At 39.8% G+C, this 19,822-nt stretch overlaps 1 protein-coding gene across 6 annotated transcripts in view; it reads right to left on the bottom strand.

Annotated features, from left to right (window-relative positions):
• Positions 1-19,822, bottom strand: part of TIAM1 (TIAM Rac1 associated GEF 1) — a 262,355-nt gene that overhangs the window by 61,092 nt on the left and 181,441 nt on the right. For 5 of the 6 annotated variants that reach the window (XM_089512109.1, XM_089512112.1, XM_089512110.1 and 2 more), the window contains 5 exons: positions 18,712-18,945; positions 17,151-17,336; positions 13,487-13,633; positions 10,007-10,081; positions 5,927-6,097 (listed from right to left, as the gene is read on the bottom strand). In XM_089512109.1, the coding sequence (XP_089368235.1) occupies positions 5,927-6,097; positions 10,007-10,081; positions 13,487-13,633; positions 17,151-17,336; positions 18,712-18,945 (813 nt within the window). The remainder of the gene's footprint in view (positions 1-5,926; positions 6,098-10,006; positions 10,082-13,486; positions 13,634-17,150; positions 17,337-18,711; positions 18,946-19,822) is intronic. The other variant, XM_089512114.1, reaches the window with a different exon arrangement.

The raw sequence follows: 19,822 nt of genomic DNA, 5'->3' as shown, positions 1-19,822 counted from the left end.
TGCCTGCTACTGGTCTTATAGGGCTCTTGGCTCTGGGAAGAGATGACAATAGCATCCTGAGGAAAGGGCGGATAAATGCTTGCAGCTTGCAGAGGGCAATTGTTGCCCAAGGCCAATCGTTAACTTGCCTCTGGCCCATGGCAACTTCAGCTTGGAACCAAAATAATGAACAATATCCTCATGAAAGAGAGTTAAAAATCAGTCCCAGTGTAGCCTATTATATCTAAGCCTGATCTGAAGACAATCTCTCTTAACATAAATGTATATTAGAACCATCTTTATTTGTAGTTTGAGTTGTATTGAACTGTGACTGCCTGTCAGAGAAATACACACTGCTGGCAAAATGGATTCTACCTTCCCCCTACAACCTCCCAGGAATTTCCAAATGTTTCAGGTGGGAGGAGGAAAAGAAAGGAAATTCCCAGTTCTCACAGTGATCCCAAAAAGAGATCAGTATTTAGCAAGCTCTTCCTTAAGGTTTGAGCAACCAGGACTAGTAAATGCAGTTGGTGCCTACCCTCTGTGGTGGTGTTACTGTTTTAATGTATAAATACCCCTCTCCCAAACAGAATTCAGACATCTTTCTTGGTTAATGGAATTTGAAACCAAGTATGTGACAGCATGTATTACAGAACAAAAGACCTGGGGAAAGCATATCACTTGAGAAACATTAAAAAATGAAACCTGACAAGCCAGGACAAGCACGGGGAATGAAAGTCATGTGAATAGAACAGATGACCCACTAGCCTCTTTCCAACAGCCTCTTTCTGTCAGTTAGCGATCAGTGGAAACCTCATGTACATTCCACAACTCATTCAGCTTCAGAGCTGTCGAGGGCAGGGAAAGAAGTGACTAGAAGGCCTGTCAAGGAAATTTAATCTGACATGTTAGAGAACCCACAGAGACTAGTGTCCAGGCAGAAGCTAGCTAACCACAAATGCTGATGGTTATATGCTAACAAACAACAGCTCTTCCACCATCTTTTTTCATCCTGAAGGGAAAACCCCAATTATCACAGTCTGAGAGAGACCTCTGGGATAGATCAGTTATTAGGAAGCTCTTCCCCTAAGGTCTAAACAAACAGGACTAGTAAAAACAAACAGAGGTAATCTTAGAATGCCCCCCCCCCAATTCTGCACAGAGTATGCTCATGGATGGTCAGGGGGTTGGACTGGATGGTTTCTTCCAACTCTATGATTCTATAATTATCAGAGACTGCCTAAACAGAAACACAGGGAACTGCCTGATGCAGTCTCAGGAGACTGCTCTATCACTCCCCCTGGGTAGGCTACATGTGGCTTCTGCAGCCCCCATCACTAACCACTGCTGACTTTCACACTGCACTTCAGCATATGGGCAGAGTGGTGATGGTATAACTACCATAAATTCTCCATTACTACAAAGCATGTAAGTAGCATGCATCAAGTTTCCTATCTGAAATGTACTCCTAAAAGCCTCCCAGGCTTTGATTCAGTTTCAAAATAAGGTGCAACTCCTTGAGTGCTTTGTTTTAAAGGGACATTTAAAGGAGGGGACCACCATAGCACCATGTGTCACAAATTTAATGGTTCAGAAAAAAAGCCAGCAGACCTTGGTGCTTTGTATGGGTCAGGGAGTCCCCTCCAGTCCTGAAATTCCCCACCCCAATCTAAATTGACTGGCAGCATCTCTTCAGCTTTTATAAATGGACTGTTGCCAGCACTACCTGGAAAAGGCAAAGACCGAATACACCGACTTTTGTATGCAAAGCATGTGTTCCTACTAGGGAACTACAGATCCTCCTGCTGTGTTCAATATACAAAACACTACAGAATAACATGCTAAGCATTTTTACAATGAGCAGGGTAACAGTCCTGGGAGTCCAGTAAATCTGTGGTTTTGAAACCCTTTGATTCCCATCATCAAGGTATGATTTACAACAAGGGGACTCTTTACAACAACAACTAGAGCATGAAGAGGTTTACATGAAACGTAGAGCTTGAAATGTTTACTATACCAGAACTCGACTGGTTCTCAGATGACAGATGGCAAACTGATGTGAAATGATGTGGATCAGAGAATTAAAGGGAAAAGAATGAGCTGAATGCAAGAGACAGAAGAGAAAGAATAATTATTAGATGTTATGGAAAAGAATGAAACCATCAGTATTTTCCTACACTGATATTAAGGAAAGGAAGGGACAGATTCATAGCCTGAACTACAAATCAGTTTAGCTAGAGTGCTTGATGTTAAAGCTGTTATAATCCAAAGTGTGTCTTAATATATTTGAACCTTAAAAACTACCAGGGTGTGCTCTTGGGAATTTTTGCTCAGGAACAGTATACTAAAGGGCAACTAGTTCAGAAGCTAGCTGACTGCTTTCAAAAAAGACCTAAAAATAAAACCATTGTAAGGAACATTTTATAATTCTTGTTGATTGTGTGTCTTTCTTTTTAGAAATGCCATGTGTTCTTGGGTACAATGAGACATTTCCCCTCTCCCACAAGAACATCAGTCTACAGAAATTCATTTGTCAGTGAACACAATACATAGTTACCCTAAACAAATGAATCCTTCACATCTTCCATGTAATGTTGAGCTTTCCTTTGAAAATTAAAAATTTTCTTTCTTAAGCCAAAGTATCATGAAAATTGCTTTTAGTGTTTCAGTTTTGTTAGTTAGAGGTTTTTGGGATGAAGACCATGAATTACAATGATGATTATTTGTAGCTTGCAGTTGTGCATACATTATTATGTAAGTTTTTACAGCAAAAACCAGATATTTGTATTTGTTCCTTTCTCACACTGAATGAATTCAACAAAACATCTCAGAAAACAGATAATTAGTTAAATTGATGCATGCAAATAGTTCTCTTTCTCTAAAAATTAATTTCCAGACTTCTGTTGCTGTTGTTGTTGTTGCCAACAATTCATAAATAGCAAGCATTCCTTTACATACTGTTTTACCATTTTTCAATGATACATCCTTTTCATACTTAATTTAAGACCAGAAAGGCATTTCTTGTTGTTTTTAGCTGCCCTTGAGTCAATTCCGACTCTAGGCGACCCCATGGATGAGACATCTCTAAGAATCCCTATTCTCCACAGCCCGGCCCAGATCCTACAAGCCCTTACCCACAATGCCCCTGTTTGAGTCTATCCATCTGGGTTTGTGGTCTTCATCTCTTTTTTCTACCCTCTATCTTTCCTAGCATTATTGTTTTTTCTAGTGATCCATGTCTTCTCAATATGTGGCCAAAGTACGATAGTCTCGACTTGATCATATTTGCTTCCAAGGAGAGCCCTGGTCTGATCTGTCCAAGAACCCTTTTGTTTGTTTTCTTGGCTATCCATGGGGTCCTAAGTACTCTTCTCCAGCACCACATTTCAAATGAATTGATTTTCTTTCTGTCTACTTCCTTCACTATCCAACTCTCACATCTGTACATGATAATTGGGAATGCAACAGCCTGAACGATTCTGACTTCAGTGCTTAGTTGTATGTCATCTAGGAATCTAAAACTATTTCCTCATAAATGGGGAATACTATGGGAGTAGAAAACTGTGGTGGTTCTAAGTGCCAACGTTTTCCCCAGGTCTCTCTAGTAGCTGCATGGATTGCCAAAAATCCAAAAATAAAAATTTTAAAGTCCTAATATCGGAATTGGCTAGAAATTCACTTCTTGTTTAGAAAAACAGAAATGCTTTTAGATTACACAATGCAGTAGGGGACATGAATAGGACTACAACCAATTAAATAGATTAATTATTATTTCCAGAAGATTCCAGAAGGGACAATTTACTTTTAAAAAGTTATTTAGCCAGAAAAACCATAATCAATATCATGTTTATTATTTTAAAAATGTGGGGAGTTTGAGAGGAATTTGTTAGTTAGTGTACAACTAGCTAGAGTGGAACTAGACCAAAAAATAATAACAGCAAACATGAATCACATGTAGAAAGGGTAGAGCACAGTGGCCATGCCTGAGCAAAAAAACCCAAGCAAGAATTCCAAAGCATCCTGTTTTATGTTTCACAAACATTACGCTGGTGCATGCTGTCTGCTCAGATCTGCCTAGTTCCTTCAACATATGATCAGTTCCACCTAATTCTAGTGAAGTAGCTTCAAAAATCAGGAATTCACCAAGAAGAAAAACCTAGTGTTGGGCAGATGAATATTCTAGTGGGGTGCATTTTTTATCTTTATGGTTATGCTTTAAAATGATGTTATACTATTTAAAATACTAGTTTTAACAAGATCATTTATTATTGTTATTTTTAACTTTTGTATAATAGACTTTCGGTTGCATTTTGTTTTAATCCTGTTGTCAGTTGCTTTGGGTCCCATGTCAGAAGAAAGGAGAAATATATATATTAATGAATGAATAAAATAGATAACATCAGAACTGGGACATCTGGTTAGTCTTTCCTCTAGCAAGCCAGAGCCTGAGGCCAAGTTTTAAAATGGAACTATAATTCTTTGCTTGCTTTGCAGAAATGCGACCATGAACTACACTTTAAACATAATGGCCTGTTACAGACAGCCAAAATAAAGCTGCTTCAAGTCACAGTGGAGGTATGGTGTTTCAATGATGCATGCGTCCTAAGAGTCCAGAAGTCGCACCAAAGCCACGCTCCAGCCCTAAGGACTGGAGAGTGGCTTTGGTGTGGCTTCTGGACTCTTAGGACGAATGCATCATTGAAACACCATACCTCCACTGTGACTCGAAGCAGCTTTATTTTGGCTGTCTGTAACAAATGTTTCTGAACCTAAAAGAGCTTATATTATTTAATATCTACACAAGGGGGCAAAAGTTGGGGAGAGGGGGGTCAGAGTAGGAGACAGCTGTAGGCACTGAGAAAACTATTAAAGATGGAATATGTACAAATATCAAAAAATTAGGCCAAAGTACTTGGGTGAAAATTAGTTCTACTGGAGCTTGCCCACCTTCCCAAAAGGATTTTTCCATTAGGTCTGAGTAGGGCCGATGAAAGGAATATGCAAGAAGTGAGTGTCAAGGAATTGCTCTAAAGATACTTCAAAGTCATACATAAATGGGACAGAGAAATGGGAAACGTTTCAGTCTGTTGCAGATACAGGTATTTGCAGAAACTAATTTCCCAGGCATGCAGTTTTGTTCATTATGTTTATGGAAAGGGGAGCTCAGCAGACTAGAAGAAGTTTGAGCCACTGAAACATGAGAAGAGCCCTGTATCAGATGACCTCTATTTTTCCTACATGTCTTAAATACCCTAATGGTACCAGATCCCTCCTGATCTTGAAAGCTAAGTAGTTTATTGCTTTGATGGGAGACCGCCAATGGATACCAGGTACTGCAGGCTACATTTCAGTGGAAGGAACTGGCAAAACCATGTCTGAGTATTCCTTGCCTAAGAAAATCATGAAAAAATTCTGGGGTTGTCATAAATTGACAGGCAACTTGAAAGCGCACGCGCATACACACATGTACATTTCCCGCTATACTTGTGCCTTTTAAGAACATAACCCTGTGTAATGTTTTCAAATTCACCATAATGATGATATAAAGGATACTCATTTGATTAACACCAATGGAGGAATTATAATGGAACAAAACAATAAAAAACACAAATTAATACTGACCCCGTTTCCCAAAACCAAAATTCAAAATGTAAATTTTCAGTAAAGAGTGAGGATTTCAATAGGATTTTCAGAGGTATCCCCTCACATGCTAATTGTGTCACACACAATGCGCATAGTTTTTTTAAAGAATAAAGATCACTGAAAGTTAAGAAAGCTCAAATAGGGGGAACTAACTGTTCTGCATTGTTTCAAGTGAAGTTATAAACTGCAAAGTTGCAGGCTTTACTGCTTTGAAATGGGAACAAAATTTCTGCATTGCAATTCCAAGTAATCATATAATATCATACAATTCGGAAAGCCTTTTCCCATAGAATCTTTTTTTTACCTTACAAATCATTTCCAGGACATCCCTTGTTGTGTCTCCAGGGTGCACTACTGTCAAAGCAGACTGGTTATTTGGCAGGCAGTACCAGGATGGTGTAAAATACTCATGAACCCAGATGTCTGAATCAGGATTATGTGAATGGACAGTAGTGAGTACCACTTCTTTCTCTCTCTGAAGAGAAAAACACAAGTGTCAAAAATACTTTTGGTGCAATATAAGCTACTATTTGTCAATTAATAGCAAATGTAGATATATAAAATACAGCCTTGTTTTTGATCAATTTGAATCACAAAATTAAAACATTATATTACAGGTTGCTGATTGGTTTTTGTTCCCTAGAAACTACCAGCGACCATGCTCAGTTATGAACTAGCGCTCACACACACAAATTCACAGTCCAAAAATACATAGGAAGTGCAGTGCAGTGGTAGGAAAGACTTAACTTCACGCCAGGAGAATTGCTGGGAAGGAATGAAGCTGCTGTAGATCACTAGGACAAAGGAAGTTGTAGATTTATTCCAATCCAAATCATATTGTTCACTTGGATAGAATAAAACTAAAGCTGCCACGAACTCCACTAAAGTTATTAGAACTGCAGAAACATAGCATTATAGAATCTTTTTGTTGGAAGATGATGCTGTACCCCTGAAAGATGCCCATCCAACCTCTGTTTAAAGACCTTCAAAGAAGGAGAGTCTACCATGAGGCAGCCTATTCCACATACAAACAGTTCCTACAGTCACGAAGAAATTAAGAAGTGGAATCCCTTTTCTTGTAATCTGAATTCATTGGTTTGTGTTATAGTCTCTGGAGCAGCAGAAAACAAGGCCACTCCATTTTCTACATGACATCCCTTCAGATATTTAACAATGGCTTTTATATCTCTTGGTCTTTTCTTCTCTAAGCTAAACTCACCCAGCTCCCTAAATCATTCCTCAAAAGGACTGGTTTCCAGACCTTTGATTATCTTGTTCACTCTTTCTCCGGATGTGTTCTAGCTTGCCAACATCATTCCTGAGACATGGTGCCCAGAACTAGACATAATATTCCAGGTGAAGCCTGACCAAAGTAGAACAGAATGTCACAACTTCTCTAGATCTGAAAACTATGTTTCTATTGAAGGATGCTAAAACTGCATTGGATTATTTGGCTGCCACATCTCCCTTTTGACTCACTGCATAAAAAGGTGCTCAGAAATTCCAACAGCTTTTGTAGTTGTCAACAAACATGATGGAGGGGTAGGGGTAGGAACAATGACAGAAGCCATCAAATGCTAGCAGTGTCAGAAAGAACTACAGCACTCGTACACACATACATACATATGCCTGTGGGTTAGTATGGGAGCTAACCTGACCTAAAGGCTGAATTCAGACTTGTGAGGATTGTCAGTCACCCATTTGCATTCCCCTTTTCTTTGGTATAAGTAAATTCACTTTAGTAAGGGATAAGTCCATGCTTGCATTCCATCTGCATGCAAACATCCATGCACACACAAATACACACATACATGAGTGTGTGCGCACACACGCACACACACACACACACACTGCCCACTCAGAGTCAATGGGCAAATTTCCTTGCATAGAACTCCTTCTGTACCATTGAATTTAGATTCAGTGGCAAGTATGCAAGACAAGAGGCCATTAGGAGATATAAATTAAACAAAAATAGATACTATTGTTCTTAAGTTAAAGTTAGAATGTTCTTAATAAGGTAGAAAGAAAGGCGACTGTGGAATTAGGTGGACAAGGATTTCTACCACCTTTTAGCAACTTCAGGATTCATTTCAAATGTTCTTTTGGAGGGAGGGTAGGTTTAAGCTATGCCCTAAGGTATGTCATTTCTAGTAAATGATAAATATATGGAATTTCCATTACTTTTAAATGCCATCACATTGTTCAATTCTCATTTGCTTGATTAAATATATGCCCCCTAGCCCTGACGTAATGGTTTTTCATAGCCTAGTTTACTTTAGGGACTTATGAAGGTATCAAGACCAAATTGTAATTACCAAAACAGAAGTGTCACTAAAGTGTACACATTGATCAAGTATAGAAAGAACTGTGCTAATCTACCCTAATCACTTCAGATTAGCAGGAGTCCATATTATGTCCTTTGCCACATAAAACAGAAATGTTTAGTTCATGTGTATACTTGTCAGTCACAAATTGTACTACTTGCCTGTCACTGTCTTCTTTGATATATAGTCAGATTTATATGTTAAATTAGCGTTGATGATCAAAAACAAAATATTACTAAATATTTTGGCAATTATGTCAATGTAACAGTACTTCAGAGGGAAAGGGCTACTTTGGGCAGAAGCAAAAAAATCTGGAGAAAAGACTACCAAATCGTTTAGGTATGCTGTTGAGGAAAGGGCCTCTGTCTTGAAGTTCAGGTTCACATCCCACACCCTAATGAAACATAGCTAGGTTTAAATACAGGATGACTAGGTATTAAAGTACAGTGGAGCCTCCACATACGCGGTCTTTTTATAGGCGGCTTTGAGCATAGGCGCTCAAAGCCGCCGGCGCGCGCGGGGCAGAAGGGGCGGCTCGTCCCATTCAATTGAATGGGTGCACGCACCTGTTGCGCCTCGCGCGCCACCACGCACGAGCCCCATTGGAAACAATGGGGCTCGAGCATAGGCGGATTTTTTAATATGCGGAGGGATCCGGAACGGATCCCCCGCGTATAATAAGGTTCCACTGTAGTATGGTGGAAGAGGGATATCCATAGTGGAGGATTGTGGTTTTGATGTCAGTGAGATGGGAAATCCACTCCAGGTTTTAATTTAAACTTTACAGGCCGTATCCATGGCACTGTGTTGTATCCTTCAAACAGTTCCTTTAGAATTCCAGAGAAAGCCTGACTGGATTTACCAGATCATTGAGATGGGAAACATTTGCCTTCACATGCCTCCAGTATAAGAACCCTCCCCCCCCCCCCCCATTTAGCTCTCTGTGTATATGAACAATCAGTTACATGCTTATTGCTTATAATGTGAGATACAAATTACAGGAAGGCATTGTTGGAAGACATCAGCAGAGTACTGGTCTTTGATTGAAAGACAAGGGAGAGCTTTGCTCTCAAAAAAGACAACTTTGAAGAGCTTCACCTTAGATGCACAGTCCAAAATAAACATTCCTTCAGTACTTTTCCCACAATCTCTTCTCTCAAATCCTTTTTCTTTTTTACTCTGAGAGGTAGATAAATAGATAGACAGACAGACAGACAGACATGAGAATTGCAAAGACTGCACTCTGGTTGTAAATCCCTGCTGGAAGCTGGGAGGTTTGGGTTATACCATTATAACAGAAGCCTATATAACAGGGGTTAGAACAGGCATAAAAGAGTCAGAAAGGATGCTGATGTGGATAAATGGCAGGTTTACAGATTTTTTTAAAAAAATCAAGGGACGTGAACAAAATGAAAGACCAGAAAGCTTATGGCCTCTCCATCAAGGGAGGGATAGAATAATGAAGATAATACTCTGTATGAAAGATCTCCAGAGGCATATATTTGGTGAAGCCAGAATGTTGGGGATTTATATATACATACATACTTTGTGTCCTCTATCTCCCTCAGGACTAGGACTCCATTGACAACTAGAGAAAACTTCCATCTGACCCAACAAGACAATACATACATATTTATAATCTTACATATTTTGAGGTGGGGACACCCTCATATTTAACAGAGATTTAATATTCTTCACACACAAGGGTTTACATCAGTGGCAACCCTGTTGCTAACAGAATCAGAATTCTGCTCATCTCTAGTGCATACCAGCCATGGAACCACAGGCCTTGCTCATTCAAGTACCAGTGAATGGTTAGGAGCTTTCCTCTCTGCAGCAGTCTCAGAGCTGAGCAGTGCCAAGTTCCCTATACCTTGTGTTTGGCTGATCATCAAAACAGCCTGTCATCTGGCAGAGCTTTGCTGCTCTAGACTTGCTCTTCCCATCAGGATTTCATTTCTCTTTATTATATTCAAAAAGAATGAGTTCCATTCTAAAAAAAGACTCACAAGCTAATTCAGCTTATTTGTGTAAATCATGTAACATCACTTTATTTTTACCTTGCTTTCTTGTACCGTGTCATCAAATATTCCTTCTAAAGATTTCTTTACAGCATCAGCTCCTTCACCGAACACCTGCAGGAGTACCAAAAAAATGAGGCTATTTTAAAATACAATAGGATGATGCAAACGTTTTCTAAATTTAGATGTATCTCATGTTGTTAGGACAAATGAAGGATCATGGAGGGGGCTATCATATCGATTGAAACTTTTCTTTCCAGCCTAAGAATACAGCCAAATGCAAAAGTTATCTGGACTACTTAAACAAGGTTCTAAATAAAAGCCAACTTGATGCAGGACCTACTGAGAGCCATTAAAGGAAGTGAGCAGCACTGAAAGAGAAGTGAAAGAGTACCAAGGAAGGAGGTGAGGAGTGTTCTCAGAAGCAATTTGTAAACTGTGGCCAAATACTTTCTAATCCTTCAATACATTAAAAATATATTAAATTAGGGGTAAGAAATCTTTTCTTTTGTCAAGCGCCACATTTTCTAGTGAGTAATCTATCAAGGGCCAAATGTCAATTATGGGCTGCACTGAAGACAACAGTGGGAAAGACCTAGGAGTTTATCGCACGGCCCCTAAAACGAGCCCAGTGCATTCTAAACGTGAACGCGCGCAGGCACGCATGGAATGGGATGGGGCCAAGAACACCATTTTATTGCACAATGGAATGCTGCCTTTGCCGCCGGGCGATCCAGTTGCGTCCCCGTTCCTTTCAAGAGGACGCCATTTCTGGGAACTGTTTCTAAGCGGCCCCAGAAATGGCGTCCTCTATGATGGAACGGGGACGCAACTGGAACACCTGGCAGCAAAGGCGGCGTTCCAGTGTGCAATAAAATGGGGTTCTTGGCCCCATCCCGTTCCATGCATACCCGCGCGCGTTCACATTTCGAACGCACTGGGCCCGTTTTAGGGGCCATGTGATAAACTCCCTAGAGTCAAAAGGTCTGGTCAGCCATTTTCTTTTTCCACAGCCCACTTTTCTCTCCTTTTTGTTATGACTTTTTATTTCTCTCCTCCTCCTTTCCACCAAAGAGCTGCCAGGGAAAGTTTAGATCTTTGCCAGATGACTTCAGCTATTCAGGCAAATGCAGCATAAAATTAAACAATACTATACAAGCACTGCAGCTCGCCAACCTATGTTATATTTAATTGCCAATCCCACACTACCTGCATGTAGTAAGGCACTCACTATAAGTCTGCCAGACGTGGTTCTTGAACTGTGTGAGAATATAGAGTTCACAGATTGCATAAAGGCAAAAACTAACATTTATTATGAATAAATTACTTCTCTGCCAAAAATATTCCCAATCCAAATACTGCAGATTTACACGGAGTCCAATTTATTAGAATAGCCACAAGACAGAATATTCCTTCTTTAGTCAACCTGGAATAAGATCCTATAGCTCCCATTTCTCAGTTTAAAGGGGAAAAATTGCTGCATCTCCCACTGCCGCTTGGCTTTGAAGCAATCATAATCCTACCTCTATATTTACTTGGTTAAAAAAAAAAAGCTGAGCTTCTCTGGCACATTTAAATGTAGAACATGTGTATGTGTGTGCCTTCAGGTTTTCTGCGACTCCATGAACCTCACAGGGTTTTCTTAGGAAAAGAATATTCAGACGTGGTTTTGTCAGTTATTTTCACTTAAATATAGCTAACAGAACCTGGTATTTACTGACGGTCTCCCATGCAAGTACTAAACAGAACTGACCTTGCTTAGCTTCCAACATCTGGTGCCTTTAGGGTATTTAGGCCAATGTATAAAGAAGGAAATGGCAGCTCTGCTGCCTTTCAGTTTGCAAAGATCATCCTTGGACAGTGAAGTTCTGCAGTGATCATAATCTCCCTTTTCAGGGAAGGACTGCAAGGAAGCCAATTTTAGAATTACATGCATCAGGCAAGTGAAATTGCCTGATGCATGTAATTCAGTTGCCCAAACTGAAACCCTCTCCTCCACACATGAATAAATACTACAAACATTATTCTATACTCCTAAAGCAAAAACTGGCGAGCAGAGTATTTCACAGACAAGGCACTGAAATACACCTTTGAATCTATTTTGAGGACAGGTCCTTTAAGGTTAAGATTAAAAAATGGACTGGATCTACAACCTCAGTGAAATGGAAACCACCAGTTACCACTACTGTAAAGAATTCCTGCATAACTTGTCCTAGGTTCTATTTTTTTGTGTGTCTATAGATACATCCTTACTGTCTTTTAATCAACTGCAACTGATTTTTGCAGTTTCAGAACTCCTTGAATTTGATGTAGAGGGTTAGAGGAGGATGAGTATAGTGAGATAGTTTCAGAGTCTCCAGTTTAGAGGAAAGCTATTATTATATTAGGTAACTTCTCTATGATGTTGGTAGGTTCAATGACAATGTATACGATATTTGATGTTTGATATGATTTGATTTGTGTTATGTTTGTCTTTTTTTTAACTCAATAAACTTTTCTAAAAATAAAAAATAAAATAAAAAAGAACTCCTTGAAAGTACAGCTTATTGTTATTAAAGAAACAAGCTTTGTCCTGGTGAGAGCAAAGTATAAATGACATGCATACAACTAAGAGCAATTTTATTACTTGCAGAATGAAATCAGTTTTCTGCCTGGTTGATCAGGTTAAGATCAGGACATGGCCCCCCTTTGCATAAAAACACTATGCACAGGTTCCTGCCATTTAACCTGGTTGTTGAAACTGAAATGTTTGCCAATACTAGAGTAAGAAGCAATACTGAGATAATGTGTTCCAATGGCATCTTTAAGTTCTCTCTTGACGATAAATAACTCAATCCTATTAATGTGGTAAATAACTCTACAGTGCCATGGAGTTTATGAATGCATCTGTCACTGGCACAAGAAAGAAAATATTATCCTTCAGGTGACAGCCTTATCCCTAAGTAATCAGGAGAGCTACTGAACTGCTTTGAAGTATGCAAATCTGCTGATCAGGAACACCAGGAACAGAATCACAGAAGATCTGATGGCAGAACACAGGAAGACAACATTTTTGGCTTCAAGAACCATAGGTAGTGCCTGTCAGGGTCTGCATACATGTATGCAAATATATGTGTATGTACACATGCATGTACTGTATATGCATGTGCATTTGCATGCTTATGCATATACTCATGCATGTGTACACACACATATACAGATCACTTGAAGTTGGGAGGGAGACTTGATACAGTTTGTGTTGTATAAGCACATAAAATTGCATGCATATCAGAAATTAGTTTGAAGAATACAGAGAAAAATATTTTGAAGAAGGTAAGATATCACTACTAGGAAAGAAGCCTGAAAACCTCAATGAAGCCACTGCTTAACACAGAACAATTTGCAACTCTGAGCCTAATTTTGGATGTGCCCTGAAAATTAAAATCAGATTATCTTTGCTTTGCATTTTCTGTGCTCATGTCTAAGACAGACTCTAAACCTAAGATCATAATGTAGAGTTATCCTTATTTTCAAGGCTACCTGATTAATGCTTGGTCTCCCTTGCTTTTTCTTTGAAGTAGTGTCCAAGCCCCAAAGGGAAGAAAATCGGCTTCTTCGTTTGCTTGCTGATCTCGACATAGCCTGTGTTCGTCTCCTGACACCAGATTCACCTGTGCGAGCTGCCACCTGTCAGTGCCAAAAAATTTATTAGTCAAAAGGATGACAAAGGTCTCAAATCCCAAGGCTGACAGCACATAAGGCCACCATCTTAAAATTTTAACCGCTCTTACTTTATTCTGAAATGTTATAATAATAGTCAGGAAGCAATTAGAATTAATTAAGATGTACTTTTTAAAGACATGTCCTTACTTGAGTTCCACACAAACTGTGGAGAGATTGAGCATGCCCTATATTAGCACAGTGTTGACAAAACGTGTTAAAGTATGAACCTCTTGGGAGTTCCATAAGTACTGCAGTGGAAAGGAAATACTTCATTTCCTCTTAGGCTAGAGAACAAAGTAGTAGAAGGGGGATTCATAATGCAATCATAGCATCATTTCCATTTTTACAATGAAAATGACACATATAAATGACACTTATACCTTACTCTACAGCTAGAAAGACTCTTAAAATGGCTTACATATAATTTTTGAAAACATACAAAACAATAATTGCAGACAGCAAAATACCCTTTCCCTCTATACATCTATGATGAGATACAAGCCCTATCAGACATTCTTCAGTGTGCATTGATTCAACATGTGAGAGAAGTGCACTAGCTCTGTTCCTTTCCTATCTGTTCTGCTGTTCTCCTCATCCAGGGAATGGTGAGTCCAAAGAACAGAGCCTCTGTTATGTGTAGAAACTTCCCTGTTTCTTAGGATTCCCAATGGCATGGAGAGCCTCCACACAAAGTGGATAGTCACCTCCTTTGAAAATACCACTTTCCACATGAAGTGAGAGATAGAACTGGAGACAGGCATGCTTCTTCATCTTCTCTCATCTGTTACATCAGCATGGTTTAAATTAGGGATGGGGAAAATGTGGACTGCAGGCTGCATGCAGCCCATGGACCGGAATTTTGCCATTCCTGAAGCCTTCATCAGGGCCCCAACCCCACCTTCACCTTCACGACTGCCATGGTCGCCTTGGTCAATGATCTCCGTCTGGGCATGGACAGGGGTAGCGTGTCCCTGTTAGTGCTCTTAGACATCTCAGCGGCTTTCGATACCATTGACCATGGTATCCTTCTGGAACGCCTGAGGGAGTTGGGAATCGGAGGCACTGCGCTCCAGTGGTTCCGTTCCTACTTCTCGGGTCGATTCCAGATGGTGCAGCTGGGGGACGTGTGCTCTGATAAGAGGGCCCTTACATCTGGTGTCCCTCAAGGAGCCATTCTGTCCCCCATGCTATTTAACATTTACATGAAACCGCTGGGAGAGATCATCCGGAGACATGGGGCGCAGTGTTATCAGTACGCTGATGACACCCAAATATGTTTCTCTGTGTCTCCGACTGATGCAGTGACCAGGGATGGCATCTCTCCTCTAGATGCCTGTCTGGAGTCAGTAATGGGCTGGATGAGGGAAAACAGACTCAGACTGAATCCAGAGAAAACGGAAATACTTGTGATAGGATCCCCGGGTCCAGATTTGGAGATTTGTCTACCTGTCCTAAATGGGGTCACGCTTCCCCTGAAGGACTCTGTTTGCAGTCTGGGGGTGCTCCTGGACTCGTCGCTCCACCTTACATCTCAGGTGGATGCGACAGTCAGGAGTACCTGTTATCAGCTTCGGTTGATACGCCAGCTGCGACCCTACCTGGGCTGGGGGGACCTTGAAACAGTGGTACATGCTCTGGTAACCTCTCGGTTGGATTTCTGTAACGCACTCTACATGGGGCAACCCTTGTACCAAACCCGGAAGCTTCAATTGGTGCAGAACATGGCAGCCAGACTGGTCACTGGATGTTCCAGGTCCAGCCATATAACACCTGTTCTGCAAGATCTACATTGGCTGCCTATTCGCTTCCGGGCGCAATACAAGGTGTTGGTTATAACCTATAAAGCCCTAAATGGCTTGGGCCCAGGGTACTTGGAGGACCGCCTCTCCCCATATAATCCGCCCCACACACTCAGGTCAGCCGGGAAGCAACTTCTGAGGGTTCCTCCTTCTAAACACTCTACGACTGCACAGAGGGCGTTTTCAACCTCAGCCCCGCAGTTATGGAACTCGCTTCCCGAAGAGCTCCCCCTCCCTCGACCAATTTAGGAAGAGACTTAAAACCTTTCTCTTCGAACAAGCTTTCCCCCAGATGTTGTAACGCTTCTTCCCCCCTCCCTCCTCTTGCACCTGCACTTTGGCTAGTTTTTGTACGGTTTTTAATCTGTGTTGTTAATTCTTGGTTTTAATGTTGATATTGTATTGTTTTTATTTATCGTTTGTTGTTGCCATGATGCTGTAACCCACCTTGATCTCAAGTAAAGGCGGGCTATAAATAAACGATTTATTATTTTATTATTATTTATTTATTCAGCTGCCAATTCCTGTTTTAAATGATACTTGAATGGGGCTTCTATGCCATGTAGAGCATCAGGTACATTTTGCCTGAATGGAAAATATATATTTTTGGATTCAATTCTCTCTTGCATGAGGGTTGGATCTGTTTCCAGAGGCTGCAATATTTTGTTGATTAATTTCCCCTTCCAAACCCCCTGCACCACATCTGACACTATTCTCAATAGTTCCTCAAACTACTGGAGTAGCTTTTCAGGGCGTTAGCTGGGGGAATCGTGAAAAATTATTCTCTCTCTCTTCCTGTAAGTAGACATGTCTGCTAAATTCAAATCATTCTGCAAACAGAATGGCACTGGCAGATGCAAACTACAGTGGCAAATCTGATCTACAGAATCTTGTATTCACCTAGGTGTCAGCATCTCAAATCTGAAAGAGAATCTAATAAAATGCCAGCTCTTTCATAGCCCATACAGAGGGGGGAGTGTTGTGCAAGTTTTAAAAACTGCTGAGCACAAGAGAAGGTCAGTGGTATCAGATGACAAAAAGAATGCACAGAATAGCCACATTATTTCTGCTTGAATTTCATATTCATTAAGGAAGTGGAGATTAAAATAGGAGACATAATAGAAACTGCACATGTGAACTTCACAACAGAATTAATGAATGGTGACATTATCAAAGGTAACTCAGTAACAGGCACTCTAATAAAATATGTGTGTGTTTGTTTGTGAACACACATGTGTAAGTGAACTGAAAGGTTATTGCCCTTGACAGAAGCAGAAAACAATCCATAAGAGTTAAGAGCAAGAACAAAATACAGTGGTAGAACTTGGTAGCATATGTATGAGCCCCTGAACAATAATACAGTTAGCTCAGGCAGGAAAAGTTTAGTCTTCACAATTAATAAAAGCAGCATGATAGCCTTTATAATAATGACTGGAAACTAAATTTATTCCATCATGTTGTTTTTTTTAAAAAATTAAATGTCAGGTGAAGAAACAATGTCAGGAGAAAATCTGCCATAAAGGCAATGCTCAGCTTTGAATGATAGGGGAGGAGAGACTAAGAATTAGCTTACCCCACTGAAATGACCAGAGGCTGCACAACAACTCAATTAACTTTCTTATAAAAGCACCAAGTGATTTCTATTTTAGCAACAACAACCTCTGGCATCAGCTTAAACTCACCAATGCATGAAAAGAAGACACTGAAAAGATTCCAAGACGGCCCATTGCATCTTTCGTTGGACGACTTGCAAAAGCAAGCAATGTTTTTGGATTTGGTAGTTCCCCTCCTTGGAGGCTAGCTAAGTAACAACGATACCGAAAGAGATCCATTTGAAACTGTTCCAAGTTTTGTTCCCAGACAAATATCTATAAAAAGACATTAGAGAATAGAAAAAGGAAAAGTCAATGGTGAACTAATTTTAAGATAAACATGCTAATAAATACCCACAAATATTACATTTCATCAAGTTATGTCTTCTGTTGCCAACATTGATTACATTCCTGAGGAAGAAAGATGGATTTAACTTTCTAAATTACAGCAAAGCAGATATCTTCATTTTTGAAACAGACAGACATCCTGAGACAACTATTACTTTGATACCAAGCTAATACGATTAACATTCCAGTTTTAATTTCTTCTGGACTGCTCTTTTCTACCCCTCCCCACACACTGAGAAACTGTTTTTATACAACAAAATTGAGATATGAAGACATTACAGCCATAACAACAACAAAATATCTCTAGGTTCTCAGAAGTAGTAGCTTAAAAACCAATGAAGTTTGCTGTCGTACTAAAGAAAATGAATAAAATACACTGGAGAATACATTAACATCTGTCAGTTGCTGAGCACCATCAGCAGTCTGTGTAGTGCAGATTGCCAGCAGGAAATACTTTCAATAGGCTGGAAATCTCCATAAAGCTGCAACAATAGTTTTCCTTTGGTTAAGGCTCTAGACATATTTAACAGCCCTGGTTAAAGATCTGCAGCTCCATAAAAGGGGCTCCATATGTTACCTTCCTTCAGTTACAGTGTAAGCTTAAATATATTTATTCAGAAGCAAGAACTGAGCTCATGGGGCTTACTCCCTAGTATGTATTCTTAAGAATATAGCCTTAGTTACTTAAACTTAGCCTAGGGCCTGAAACACATGGGCCAAATGATGTGGATTCTGGCTGCATTTGGGGCATAGTGTTCAGATGAAGCACATCCCGAACACAGATGGAAGCCGTGCCAACACTGCACCATTCAGGAAGAACTGGGCCAAGAAGGAACAGATAGGATCTGCTCCTTCCGGCGGCCTGGTTCAGGACTGCAGCACTGGCCCAGATTGGGGCCAGGTACATACGGCTGCCATGGCTATTGGTGCCCGAGTGGCTGCGCACCACTCTTTTCGGCCCATCTATTTCAGGCCTTTGTTACTATAACTAGCATTCTGTAATAGCAAAGGCAGATATTTGCCCAAAGACTCTTGGGCAAAATGAGTCACTCTCCACCTCAAGTTGGAAATGTATAGATGAAAGACTCACAAGAATCAAAGATCTTTGAATACAGAAGACAGTCTGTGTCTTACTCATGTAATTGTAAAGTACCATCTTCAATGCCAGTTCCAAATGATAATAGATGACAAGGCAAGAAGGAAGTCCAACATATTCACTTTATTGGAAAATCATCATAGCAGGTGTATTTGGAAATATGATTGTATTTTCTAGTTATGTACTAAATGCATAAAAGTGAAGTACCTGGTCAAGAATGGTCTTCTTCTTCTTGGAGTCTCTGACAGAAGACAAACTGAGAAAATGCATTTCTCCCATTTTCTTCATCTTCTCATCCATGTCAATCTTTTGCTCTAGTTTTTTAATTTCTGTTTTCAATAGCTTGACAGTGTCTTCTTTGTGGTGTTGTCGTGCTACTGCTGTTGCACAAGCAGAATGAACTGCTGTTATCCAGTTCTCCAGTTCTGTTTGACTACAAGTCTTAAAAACAAACCCACAGAAGTCAGAATCTTCACAGTGCTGATTTTTAAATATAAAACTTTTTGATTTTTCATGTAACAGTTTCTATTCAGTGTGTCCAGACATGTGTCGATGTACTCAATTTTCTCTTTCTAACATATCACCCTATATTTACAATCAATACTACCAATGGCAACTTCTCAAAAATTAGAACTACACAGTTATACAGTTAGATGTTTGTAGAACGTCTTAACACTACAATAATATTCAGTTCATCATTGAACAGAATGATTTAGAATGAAATCACTGAATACAATGATTTAGAATGAGATATCCTGGCAGGAGCCAGGGTGCATGTCCATACATTTTGTAGCATAATTGGTAGTCTGCAACAAATAATAAATCACTTAATTAACACAGTGTCCTTTGATATTGTAACCATGATGAAAAGTATACTGTACCACTTCCCTGCTGAGAAAGCTTACAATAATCAATTGTTATGTCTTCACAATACCTCTGTGTGACCACTATGCATTAGAGCTTAAGAGGGAAACCAATAATGAACAGAAGAGTACACATCAAAGAGCAAATGAAGAGCTTCACTAGATTTTCTATGATTTTGAACCATAAGGCAACATATGCTGTACTCCTGGTAATGATATCATGATGGATGGCAATAAACGTGTGTTTTTAAAAATAATTTTAACTCATAACTGCTGCAGAGAATTGCCTACAAAACAGAAAGCCTCATGTCTCTGATTTTTGAGATACAAGTTGTGCTCAACATCCCTGAATAGTTTGAGAAGTAGATAAGATTGGATGTAAAATGCCCTTAACTGTAACTAGATATCAATCTAAACACCCACTAGTAATTACACAGCTTATATTACTCAAAGTA

This window comes from Sceloporus occidentalis, unplaced genomic scaffold (assembly GCF_023333645.1).
Source record: "Sceloporus occidentalis isolate IW3139 unplaced genomic scaffold, rSceOcc1.0.p SCAF_2, whole genome shotgun sequence".
Taxonomy (NCBI): Eukaryota; Metazoa; Chordata; class Lepidosauria; order Squamata; family Phrynosomatidae; genus Sceloporus; species Sceloporus occidentalis.
Note: the sequence above shows the minus strand (reverse complement) of the source record. Positions and strands in the feature narration are given on the sequence as shown.